The 13,706-nt window shown below is 38.6% G+C and overlaps 1 protein-coding gene across 1 annotated transcript in view; it reads right to left on the bottom strand.

Moving 5' to 3' along the window:
* Positions 1 to 13,464, bottom strand: part of MROH9 (maestro heat like repeat family member 9) — a 198,207-nt gene extending 184,743 nt beyond the window's left edge. Inside the window, exon 1 of the mRNA XM_057727196.1 lies at positions 13,342 to 13,464. Within this exon, the coding sequence (XP_057583179.1) occupies positions 13,342 to 13,464 (123 nt within the window). The remainder of the gene's footprint in view (positions 1 to 13,341) is intronic.
* Positions 13,465 to 13,706: the final 242 nt, after the last annotated feature.

Raw genomic sequence — 13,706 nt, 5'->3', positions numbered from 1 at the left:
AGCTCCAGTGCTGGGTCACCTCAGGCCAAACGACCATCAGGGTGGGAGCACAGCCCCACCGTTGGCAGACAAGCAGATTAAAGTGTCACTGAGCTCCACCCACCAAATTGGATTAAAGTTTTACTGAGGTCCACCCACCCAGACCAACCCACCATCAGTCCCTCCCATCAGGAAGCACCCACGAGCCTCCTAGACAGCTTCCTGCGCAAGAGGACAGACAGCAGAATCAAGCAGTATCAGCAGTATTTCATCTTGTGGAAATGAAAACCATAACCACAGAAAGATAGAGAAAATGAAAAGGCAACAGACTTTGTACCAGATGAAGGGACAAGATAAAACACAGGAAAAACAACTAAATGAAGAGGAGATAGGCACTATTCCGAAAAAAGAATTCATAATAATGATGGTGAAGATGATCCAGGACTTTGAAAAAAGACTGGATGCAAAGATCGAAAAGTTGCAAGAAAAGTTTACCAAAGACCTAGAAGAATTAAAGAACAAACAAACAGAGATATGCAACACTATAACTGAAATGAAAAACACACTAGAAGGAACCAAAAGCAGATTAACTGAGGCAGAAGGGCGAATAAGTGAGCTGGAAGACAGTGGTGATAATCACTGTTGCAGAAAAGAATAAAGAAAAAAAATGAAAAGAACTGAAGACAACCTAAGAGACCTCTGGGACAAAGTTAAATGCACCAACATTCACATTATAGGGGTCCCAGAAGGAGAAGAGAGAGAGAAAGGACCTGAGAAAATACTGGAGGAGATTATAGTTGAAAACTTCCCTAACATGGGAAAGGAAACAGCTACCCAAGTCCAGGAAGCACAGAGAGTCCAAGGTAGGATAAACCCAAAGAGAAACACGCCAAGACATATGTAGTCAAATTGACAAAAATTAAAGACAGAGAAAAGTTATTAAAAGCAACAAGGGAAAAATGACAAATAACATACAAGGGAACTCCCATCAGGTTAACAGCTGGTTTCTCAGCAGAAACTCTGCAAGCCAGAAGGGAGTGGCATGATATATTTCAAGTGATGAAAGGGAAGAAACTACAACCAAGAATACTCTACCCAGCAAGGATCTCATTCAGATTCAATGGAGAAATCAAAAGCTTTACAGAGAAGCAACAGCTAAGAGAATTCAGCACCACCAAACCAGCCCTACAACAAATGCTAAAGGAACTTCTCTAAGCGGGAGACAAAAGAGAAGAAAAGGACCTACAGAAACAAAAACAAAACAATTAAGAAAATGGTACTAGGAACATAGCTATCGATAATTACCTTGAATGTAAATGGACTACATGCACCAACCAAAAGACACAGACTGGTTGAATGGATACAAAAACAAGACCCATATATATGCTGTCTCCAAGAGACCCACTTCAGACCTAGGGACACATACAGACTGAAAGTGAGAGGATGGAAAAAGATATTCCATGCAAATGGAAATCAAAAGAAAGCTGGAGTAGCAATGCTCATATCAGATAAAAGAGACTTTAAAATAAAAATATTACAGGAGACAAGAAAGGACACTACATAAAAATTGAGGGATCAATCCAAGAAGAGGAGATAACAATTATAAATATATATGCACCCAATATAGGAGCACCTCAATACATAAGGCAAAGGCTAACAACTATGAAAGAGGAAATCAACAGTAACACAATCATAGTGGGGGACTTTAACACCCCACTTACACCAATGGACAGATCACCACACAGAAAATTAATAAGGAAACACAAGCTTTAAATGACACAGTAAATCAGCTTGATTTAATAGATATCTATAGGACATTACATCCAAAAACAGCAGATTACACATTCTTCTCAAGTGCACATGGAATATTCTCCAGGATAGATCACATTTTGGGTCATAAATCAAGCCTTGGTAAATTCAAGAAAATTGAAATCATATCAAGCATCTTTTCTGATCACAATGCTATGAGATTAGAAATCAATTACAGGAAAAAAACTGTAAAAAACACAAACACATGGAGGCTAAACAATACACTACTAAATAACCAACAGGTCACTGAAGAAATCAAAGAGGAAATCAAAAAATACCTAGAGACAAATGACAATGAAAACACAATGATCCAAAACCTATGGGATGCAGCAAAGGCAGTTCTAGTAGGGAAGTTTATAGCGATACAATCCTACCTCAAGAAACAAGAAAAATCCCAAATAAACAATCTAACCTTACACCTAAAGAAACTAGAGAAAGAAGAGCAAACAAAACCCAAAGTTAGTAGATGGAGACAAATCAGAAAGATCAGAGCAGAAATAAATGAAATAGAAACAAAGAAAACAATAGCAAAAATCAATAAAACTAAAAGCTGGTTCTTTGAGAAGATAAATAAAATCGGTAAAGCTCTAGCAAGACTCATCAAGGGAAAGAGGGAGAGGACTCAAATCAATAAAATTAGAAACGAAACAGCAGAAGTTACAACAGACACTGCAGAAATAAAAAACACCATAAGAGATTACTACAAGCAACTATATGCCAATAAAATGGACCACCTGGATGAAATGGACAGATTCTTAGAAAGGTATAACCTTCCAAAACTGAATCAAGAAGACATAGAAAATATGAACAGACCAATCACAAGGAATGAAATTGAAACTGTAATTAAAAATCTCCCAACATACAAAAGTCCAGGACCAGATGGATTCACAGGTGAATTTTATCAAACATTTAGAGAAGCGCTAACACCCATCCTTCTCAAGCGCTTCCAAAAAATTGCAGAGGAAGGAACACTCCCAAATTCATTTTATGAAGCCATCATCACGCTGATAGCAAAACCAGACAAAGATACTACAAAAAAAGAAAATTACAGACCAATATCACTAATGAATTTAGATGCAAAAGTCCTCAACAAAATACTAGCCAACAGAATCCAACAACACATTAAAAGGATCACACACCATGATCAAGTGGGGTTTATCCCTGGAATGCAAGGATCCTTCAATATATGCAAATTAATCAATGTCATACACCATATTAACAAATTGAAGGATAAAAACCATATGATCATCTCAATAGATGCAGAAAAACTTTTGACAAAATTCAACACCCATTTATGATAAACACTCTCCAGAAGGTGGGCATAGAGGGAACCTACCTCAACATAATAAAGGCCATATATGACAAACCCACAGCCAATATCATTCTCAATGGTGAAAAACTGGAAGCATTCCCTCTAAGATCAGGAACAAGACAAAGATGTCCACTCTTGCCGCTACTATTCAACATAGATTTGGAAGTCCTTGCCATGGCAATCAGAGAAGAAAAAGAAGTAAAAGGAATCCAAATTGGAAAAGAAGAAGCAAAACTGTCACTGTTCACAGATGACATGATTCTATGGATAGAAAATCCTAAAGATGTCACCAGAAAAGTACTTGAGCTAATCAATGAATTTGGTAAAGTTGCAGGATACAAAATTAACACACAGAAATCTCTTGCATTTCTATACACCAACAATGAAAGATCAGAAAGAGAAATTAAGGAAACAATCCCATTCACCATTGCAACAAAAAGAATAAAATACCTAGGCATAAACCTAACCAAGGAGGTAAAAGACCTGTACTCAGAAAACTATAAGACACTAATGAAAGAAATCGAAGATGACACAAACAGATGGAGGGACATACCATGTTTTTGGATTGGAAGAATCAACATTGTGAAAATGACTATACTACCAAAAGCAATTTACAGATTCAATGTAATCCCGATCAAATTACCAATGGCATTTTTCACAGAACTAGAACAAGAAATTTTATGATTTGTATGGAAACGCAAAAGACCCCGAACAGCCAAAGCAATCTTGAGAAGGAAAGAGGGAGTTGGTGGAATCAGGCTTCCTGACTTCAGGGTATACTACAAGGCTACAGCGATCAAGACAGTATGGGACTGGCACAAAAACAGAAATATAGATCAATGGAACAGGATAGAAAGCCCAGAGATAAACTACGATCAACTAATCTATGACAAAGGAGGCAAGGATATACAATGGAGAAAAGGCAGCCTCTTCAATAAGTGGTGCTGGGAAAACTGGACAGCTACATGTAAAAGAATGAAATGAGAACACTTCCTAACACCATACACAAAAATAAACGCAAAATGGATAAAAGACCTAAATGTAAGGCCAGACACTATAAAACTCCTGGAGGAAAACATAGGAAGAACACTCTTCGACGTAAATAGCAGCAAGATCTTTTTTGACCCACCCCCCAGAGTAATGGAAATAAAAACAAAAATAAATAAGTGGGACCTAATGAAACTTCAAAGCTTCTGCACAGCAAAGGAACCTATAAGCAAGACGAAAAGACAACCCTCAGAACGGGAGAAATTATTTGCAAACGAATCAACAGGCAAAGGATTAATCTCCAAAATATATAAACAGTTTATTCAGCTCAATATCAAAAAAACAAACAACCCTATCAAAAAATGGGCAGAAGACCTAAACAGGCATTTCTCCAAAGAAGACACATGGATGGCCAAGAGACACATGAAAAGCTGCTTAACATCACTAATTATTAGAGAAATGCAAATCAAAACTACAATGAGGTATCACCTCACACTGGTTAGAATGGGCATCATCAGAAAATCAAGAAATAGTAAATGCTGGAGAGGGTGTGGAGAAAAGGGAACGCTCTTGCACTGCTGGTGGGAATGTAAATTGATACAGCCACTATGGAGAACAGTATGGAGGTTCCTTGCAAAACTAAAAATAGAACTACCATATGACCCAGCAATCCCACTACTGAGCATATACCCAGAGAATACCATAATTCAGAAAGACACATGCACTCCAATGTTCACTGCAGCACTATTTACAACAGCCAAGACATGGAAGCAACCTAAATGTCCATCCACAGATGAATGGATAAAGAAGATGTGGTACATACATACAATGGAATATTACTCAGCTGTAAAAAGCAATGAAACTGGGACATTTTCAGAGATATGGATGGACCTAAAGACTGTCATACAGAGTGAAGTGAGTCAGAAGGAGAAAAACAAATATCGTATATTAACACATACATGTGGACTGTAGAAAAATGGTACAAATCAACCAGTTTGCAAGGCAGAAATAGAGACACAGATGTAGAGAACAAATACATGGACACCAAGTGGGGAAAGCGGGGAGGGTTGAGGGGGAATGAATTGGGAGATTGGGATACCAAATTGTACACTCCAAATATATGCAGTTTATTGTAAAAAATTAAAAAAGAAAAAGAAAAAAGAAAAGCCTGGGTTTCAGAGAAACAAGGGAAGTCTTTGCAGAAGAATAAAGCCACATTTCTGAGATGTCAGGTTACAATGGTACCAGAATCCCAGGACTATCAGACCTGATGTTGTCATATGTTTTCCTTCTGTCAATCCCTTCCCATCATTCTTGGCCTATATAACTCTTATTTATTCTCAAAACCCAACCAAGCATCATTCCTTCCAGGAAACCATCTCTGACTCTCAGTGACTGGGTCAGCCACCTCTTCTATGTGCATCCTTAACTTACATATCCTTACACGTGGGTCCTGTAAGTACTGGCTCATCTGTCTGCGAACAGTCACTAGACTGTAGACCCCATGAATGCAGTGGCCGTGTCTGTTTTATTCATCACTTTTTTCACATCTTACACTGTACCTGGCACGCAGTGCGTTGTCAGTCAGTGTGTATTGAGCGAGTGTGGAATGAGCATCTCCAGCAGAGAAAACCACATAGAGACAAGTCTGGCTGAAGATAGAATGTTTGGAGTAAAAATAGTTTGCAACTTCACCAATGTCAAAATATTCTGGCCCCTTCCAGCACTTGATGGCAAAAATACAGATAATAAAAATAATTAAATTAGAAGAGAGGCCAAAGCAAATATGTCAGGGGGTGTATAAAAGAGATACGAAAATGAAATTTTATGTGTATTTCATTTTAAAAAAAGAATAAAAACCATCACCCCACCTCACCATGACCATAACCAGTCATTTTGAATGGATAGTGATAATTGTATGCTTAGTGTAGTTGTGCATGTGTGTGCGTGCACACACACATTTACATGTGGGGTTATGTGTATGTATATTCTTCAATGAAATTTTGTGATTAATCATTTTGTAGACAGTCAGAATTAGGTATTTTGTCCTAAGCTATCCTCCACAAAGTCTCACACTCATAGATATAATATTGGCTCTTTTTTCGACAGAACGTTTTGATTACTATGGCTCCAGAAAGTCTGGGATTTGCCCTCTATCTGCATGCTTTTTGAGGAAAAAGATTTTTGGTTATGACAGATCAATATATGCACCTGAGGCATTTTTTGAATAATCTAAGTGTTAGAATATGTGCCAAGAAGAAGGGTATAGAAAGAGTTATAGGAGTCACGACATGGCGGGGCAGAGTGAGCCGGAATTATTAAGCAAGTCCTTATGGGCAGCGGAATAGGGATCACGAGGGCCTTTAGGGAGTGGTTTCAGAGAGACAGAGAGCAGTATGCTGAATATTAGGGAGTAGGTAGAAGTAGATGTGGATCACTTTTGGAAAGGATGGTAAAAATGCGGCAACAGAAAGCAAAAACAAGGCCGGCATTTAGTAACACAGAGAGCCCAGGAGGGTGCTGCCCCTAATGATTTTTTTTTATTTTTAACATATGGTAAAATTGACTTTTTTGTATACGGTTCTGTGAGCTTTAACACATGTAGAGATTCATGTAACCACCACCAGTCAGGACACAGAACTCTTCCCTCATCCTAAATAGTTCCTGATGATGCCCCTCTGTAGCTGCTCCCACTCCCCACCCCAGCCCCTGGCATCCACGGATCTGTTTGTCAGGTAAGGTTGTCTTTTTAAGAATATTGTATTCATAGAATCATACAGTATGCAACATTTAGAGACTGGCTTCTTTCAATCAGCATAATATCTTCGAGACTTATCCAACTAATATATCAATAGCTCACTCCTTTTCTTTGCTGAGGAGTATGCCACTGTGTGGATGGACCTCAGTTTGTTTGTCCATTCATTGTTAAAGGACAGTTGGACTATTTCCAGTTTGGGGAATTATGAATAGAGCTGCTATAAACATTCATGCTCAGGTTTTTGTGTGAATAATGTTTTCATTTCACTAAAGTAAATACCTAGGAGTGGAATTGTTGGGTCACATGTTAAGCGTATATTTAACTTTATAACAGCTGCTAAACTGTTTTCCAGAGTGGCTGTACTATTTTGCAATGCCAACAGCAATGACTGAGAGTTTCAGTTCTTCTGTATCTTTGCCAGCTATCTAGTGTTACCTCATTGTAGTTTTAATTTGTATTAACCCAATGGCTAAATATGTGAATCTTTTTTTCATGTGTTTATTTGATATCAATATGTCCTCTTTGGTGAAGTATCTGTTCAAATCATTTGCCATTTCTAAATTGGGCTGTTTGTGTTTTGACTGTTGAGTTTTGAGACTTCTTTATATATTCTGGATAAAGGTACTTTGTCAAACATGTCATTAGCAAATATTTTCTTCCAGACTTTAGTATGTTTTTTCATTCTCTTAACATTCTTTTGCAGTGTAAGTGTTTTAAATTTTGATGAAGTCCATTTATCATTTTTTAAGTGGAACAGGCATTTGGTGTAATGTTTAAGAATTCTTTGCCTAATCCCAGGTTATGAAAATCTTCTTCTACATTTTCTTTTGAAAGTTTTAGTTTTATCTTTTGCATTTAGATCTTTGAACCAATTTGAGTCCATTTTTTGTAAGAGGTATGAAGCTGAAGTCAAAGTTTATTAATTTTTGCATGTGGATGTCCCGTTGTACCATTTATTGAAAAGATTGTTCTTTTCTCCAATGAATTGCCATTGCACTTGAGTCTAAAAGCCTAAGAACTAGGTGTGACAATATCTGAGGGCAGGAGAAGATGGATATCTCAGCTTAAGCAGAGAGAGAGCAAATTCACACTTCCTCAACTTTTTTATTTTATTTGGGTCCTCAGGAGATTGGATGATGCCCACCTACATTGGGGCAGGCCATCAGCTCTACTCTGTTCACCGATTCAAATGCTAATCTCTTCTGGAAACACTTTCACAGATCCACCCAGAAATATCTTCACCAGCGATCTGGCATCCCTTAACCTAATCAAGCTTACACATAAATTGCATTTTCTTCTGGTGCCACAGTGCTTCTTATGCTTTTGACACAACTTTCTAAAAGCTCCAAGTTTCTAAACTTCTGAGATGGTTTGTGACAAAGTAAGGGAGATGCTTTTCCTGTATTTCCCTCTGTCAGAGGAATCCAAAAGCAACTTTTTCTTGTGCTACAAATTTCTATAAAGAATTTAGTAAACAGTTCTTTCAGTTCCTATACTCTACTTAGCTTTTGGTCTAAAGATCAGTGAAGACTAGGTTGGGAGACAATTTTTACTGATGGACACCAAACTGTTTAGAATTCTTCCTCCTTTACAGTAATTAAGTTTTTATTATTTGATCAAATGTATTACTCCTGGATCCTTCCCTGAAGATGAATTTTCTTCCTGAAGGCTTCTCATTTCCCTAGAAAAGGACGTATGTTGAGGTCATTCCACCATTGCCCCAGACATGCCAGAAAATTTCAAAGTACCCAAGAAAGTAGGTTTCTGTTAAATCCCTTCCAACAGTTTACCAATCATTTTGGACTTCCACTTAAACTGAAGCTTAGATATTCCCATCCTCAATATAATTTCATGTAACATAACACCTGAAGCATCCCTGGGGGAAAATATTAATACTATCAACTCTACAGGCATGAAAGCTAAGGCTCAAACTCATTAAATAACTTGCCCAAGGGATTCCTAGGTTTAGGATTTAAAGGCAAATCTTGTGACTCCAAATACTATTACTTTTTCCATCAAACCATAAATAAAGTCTTAGTGATCATTCCCAGTGATCAGCTGCCAAACTGTCTACCAATGCCAGTGTACTCCGTCAATCATTCAGGCTCCCCTTGCATGCTTATATATAGTCAAGGCAGAGCAGATTCTGAATACAAGTCAGCTTGACCACAGTATCAATGAATTTTTACATAGGAAAGAAATTAAGGCTAGAGACATAGCCACAAAGAACGCTGTGTTCTGCTTCTCCACTTACTTAGATACGTTTCTTCCTCCGTACAAAATAGGGGTAATAAGAACTACCGCGTAGAATTGTTAGGACTAGGAAAAAAGTCAGCACATAAAGTATTTAATCCTGTCCCTAGATTGTAACACTTCCTCAATAAATGGCTATTGTTATTGATTTATTAATTATTATTACATTTGAATATATAGTTTAATGTAGTAAGTATATATTTGAGCATACTAGATAAATTGTTTTTGACATATCTTCTTTTCCATGAGTAATAACAAATTATCATGGGTAATAAGTATCCCCAGTTCAAGCAGTCTCCAACATTTGCAATTAGATCAATTTTGAAAACAGCACTCAGGATGGCAGCAAACTGGACTGCAGAGTAGGGTTCAGGAAATGAGACATAAAGAAGAAATTTTTCTCAAAGAAATGAATTAAAACGTGGTTAGGATTTATACTATTCAGAGTGCACTGAAAATTGTAGAGGATTAAATTTCAGCCATCTTTACTCCAAAGAAATATATAAAGCAAAAGTTAATTTGAGCTACATTTTCATTTCAAGGGATTATTTCAAAAATTTTCATTATTAGTATCCTCACTCTGTTGCTGGGAAGTAAAATAAAACCATCAGCCTTGTCCCTTATATCAGTTACTTATTCTCTCTCAGTAAATGCTATAAGTGAAGGTTTTCCTCAAGGCACATTTTCTTTTTCTTTTCTGTGTTTTGCAAAGAAATCAACAGATTAGGGAACAAAATACTTCTTTTCCCAATAGTTGTATTTAGAGACTATAATCATTAGAAGAAGATAATGTTGAAAAATCAACCCAAAAAGAATTTATTAGGTGCACTTATGTTGAATGATAATGTGAATTTTAGATGAAAATAACACAGAGCATTAATTGCCTAGTTAAGACAGAACTGAAACACATAAAGCAATAATAAGAAAAGCAGTTTCATAATTAAGCCTTGAAGGTGATACATAAGAGTAACACAGAATGATGGCATCGGATCTCCATGAAGCTAACTTGAGAGACAGAAAAATTCCCTGACCAAGTATAACAGAATACACTCACAACGTTATGTTTCTAAAAGGAGAAGGTGTACATCCAAAGGGATAGTCTGTTGGACCACAGAAGTCTGAAAGGGAACGATTAGTTGCATCGCTTATGGATCAGGCAACAATGCCAAATCAATAACAGATACATTTCCAATGATGGCATTTTATCTTATTCATTTCTGTATCCAGTGCAAAATGCTATGCTTTTTTTTTCTGTGTAGCCATTGGCATAGAGTGCCAAACATGAGAGACAAGTCCCAAACTCTCATGGAGCTTATATGAGTAAAGAATATACCAGATAGTGACAAAAGCTATGAAGGGCCATGCCATAAAGAAAAACTGAGGAGAGGAGGATGATCAGGGTGCCTTTTCTGAGCAGGTGACAAGACAGTTCAGCTAAGACCTGAATGACAGAAGAAGCCAGCCAGCCAATAAGGATCTGGACAAGCACGTCAGGCAGAGGGAATGTTAATGCAAAAGCCTTATTGGGGAATGAGTTTAGTGTGGCAGTGGAACAGAAAGAAAGTGTGAATTTAATGTAGAAAGCGAGGAATAAGATAAAACGGATTTGGAAATGGATCAGGGACTACATCATCAAGGCCCTTATAAGTTGAAGTAAATTATTATGTGTGATAAAGCATTGGGCAATGCCCTGATAGTAATATTTTTAAAAGATTTCTTTGGCTGATGTGTGAAGAATGAATTATAGATAGACAAAAGAGAAGGTAATTGCAGTGGTTAAAGGAAAAGTTGACGGCAGCTTGGACAAGGGTACAGTTTGTTGGATAAATGACTTGTTAACATGTGTTGGTACCCAGATACATAAATGGAAGAAAGATTCAAAGATAATGAAAGGATATGGAACCTGGGTGACAGACACTTGAAGGATTCTGTGAGGGCTAGAATCATGAAAGTTTGAAGAGTGGGTGCCATCAGGGAAGAAGGTAAATCCTATTTGGGATATATTAAGACAGAAGTGGTAATAAAATATATATTCCCAGGAATCTGTGGATAATATGAGACTGAAACTAACAAAAGCTAAGAATAAAATGTTGGAGAAATGCAAATCAAAACCACAATGAGGTATCACCTCACACCAGTCAGAATGGCCATCATCAAAAAGTCTACACATAATAAATGCTGGAGAGGGTGTGGAGAAAAGGGAACTTTTCTATATTGTTGGTTGGAGTGTAAATTGATAGAGTCACTATGAAGAACAGTATAGAGGTTCTTTAGGAGACTGAAAATAGGACTACCATGTGACCCAGCAATCCCACTCCTGGGGAAAAACATGGTTCAAAAGGATATATGCACCCCAATATTCATTGTAGCACTATTTACAATAGCCAAGACATGGAAGCAACATACATGTCCATCACCAGATGAATGGATAAAGAAGATGTGGTACATATACATATATATATAGTGGAATACTACTCAACCATCAAAAAGAATGAAATAATGCTATTTGCAGCAACATGCATGAACCTTATCATACTAAGTCAGAGAAAGACAAATATATGATATCACTTATATGTGGAATCTAAAAAAAATGATACAAATGAACTTATTTACAAAACAGAAACAGACTCACAGACTTAGAGAATGAATTTATGGTTACCAGGGGGTGGGGGAGGGACAGATTGGGAGTTTGGGATTGACATGTACATACTGCTATATTTAAAATAGATAACCAATAAGGACCTGCTATATAGCAGAGGGAATTCTGCTTAATACTCTGTAATAACCTAAATGGGAAAATAACTTGAAAAAGAATAGATACATGTATATGTATAACTGAATCACTTTGCTGTACACCTGAAACTATCACATTGTTAATCAACTATACTCCAATGTAAAATAAACTTTTTTTTAAAAAGCTAAGAGTAAAATGGAAATGGTTGTTTATAAGTCATTGTAATAAAGATGGTGGAAATCAGAAGAGTGAAAATGTCTAAAGGGACAAGAGGAGAAAGTGAGATCTCCTTAAGAATACTTTTACACATTTAATAAAGACTGTTATTTTTAACAGGGACTTACTGTATAAAACAGGGAACTCTGCTCAATATTATGTAATAACCTAAATGCAAAACTAATTTGAAAAAAATAGATACATGTGTATGTATAACTGAATCACTTTGCTATAACCTGAAACTCTCACAACATTGCTAATAACTATACCTCAATATAAAAGGAGTCAAGATGGCAGAATAGGAGGATGCAGAATTCGTTGCTCCTCACAAGTACATCAAGAATACATCTACAAATGGAACAGTCCTCATAGAGCACCTGCTGAACATTAGCTGAAGACTTCGGGCACCTAAAAGGATAAGAAAAATCCCCTCACAACTGGGTAGGATGAAAGAAAGAAGGAAAAAAGAAAAGAGGAACCAAGAAAGGGACCAGCAACCCTGGTGCGAAGCTGAAGGAGAGGGGAGGTCCCCACACTCAGAAAAATTCCCTCACAGTGGGGAAATCAGCTGGGACAGAAAAGGGCCTTTGGGGGATCAAAGGAGAATGCAGCAGGTGGTCTGTGGAAGGCAGGACAAAGTAAGAACTACATATGTGGTCTACACTGAAGATCTGCGCATTCTAGCCTGAGTCATGAGTCTCCTGTTGCAAAGAGGGGCTGAGGGCTGGAAAGTGGCGTTTGCAGGGGACCCAGGGAGCGGACAGCTGTTGGCTGTGAAAAGACAGCCTGAAGGAACAGGAATAAGGAGCTCCACAACTGGGAAAGTTTGCAGAAAACACCTGGGACACCATAGAAGCAAGGCACAATTGTTGAGTGGCATGCAAGGGGTGAAGCCACCATTACAAACCCTTTCCACACCAGCCAGCTTCTTCAACCTCTGTGGGCACTGGGAGGGCCTCCCATCTCAGTGGACCCTCCCGCCCCTAGGGCCAGGGTCTCCTCCGCTCCAGGGCTTGAGCGCCACCCATCCCAAAGCTTCCTTGGGAATCAGCCCTGGGTGCCCTTGCCTGGGACAAGAGTGCCACAATGCTGGTGGGGGCTGAGTGCTAAAGCATGCGGTTGGGAAAATGAAGCCAGGGAGAGGAGCACTGTTGCCTGTGTGGATACAGCTGAGGGGATGGGAGTGAGGGGATGCATGGTTGGGAATGCCCCTAGGGGAAGCATGGTCTGCCTGGAACTTGAGACACCATTGTTGAGAGGTATGCAGAGAGTGGGGCACCACCACCCCCACACCCCACTCCTGTCTTGGCGGGCACTGGGAGGCACACCCACCAGAGCGAGCACTCCCCAGTCTGTTGCAACTGTCAGTTCCCGCTGCCGCAGGCAACTCGCACACACCCCAGCTGTGGCCGCCATACCCCTCCTCAGTCTGAGTGAGTATGTGCACCACAAGCAGCCTCTGCTTTCACTTCCTCTTGTCTGGGCAAGGAACAGACACCTGAGGGCAGCACACACACAGAGATGGTGTCAAAACCAAAGCTGAGCCTCAGGCATGGTGCAACTAAGGAAGAGGAAAGGAAATCTTTCTCTGCAGCTGCACAAGTGGTGGATTAAATCACCAAGATCGGCTTGGTAAATCCTGCTTCTGTGGAATACCT

This window comes from Hippopotamus amphibius, chromosome 3, assembly GCF_030028045.1.
Source record: "Hippopotamus amphibius kiboko isolate mHipAmp2 chromosome 3, mHipAmp2.hap2, whole genome shotgun sequence".
Lineage (NCBI taxonomy): Eukaryota > Metazoa > Chordata > Mammalia > Artiodactyla > Hippopotamidae > Hippopotamus > Hippopotamus amphibius.
Note: the sequence above shows the minus strand (reverse complement) of the source record. Positions and strands in the feature narration are given on the sequence as shown.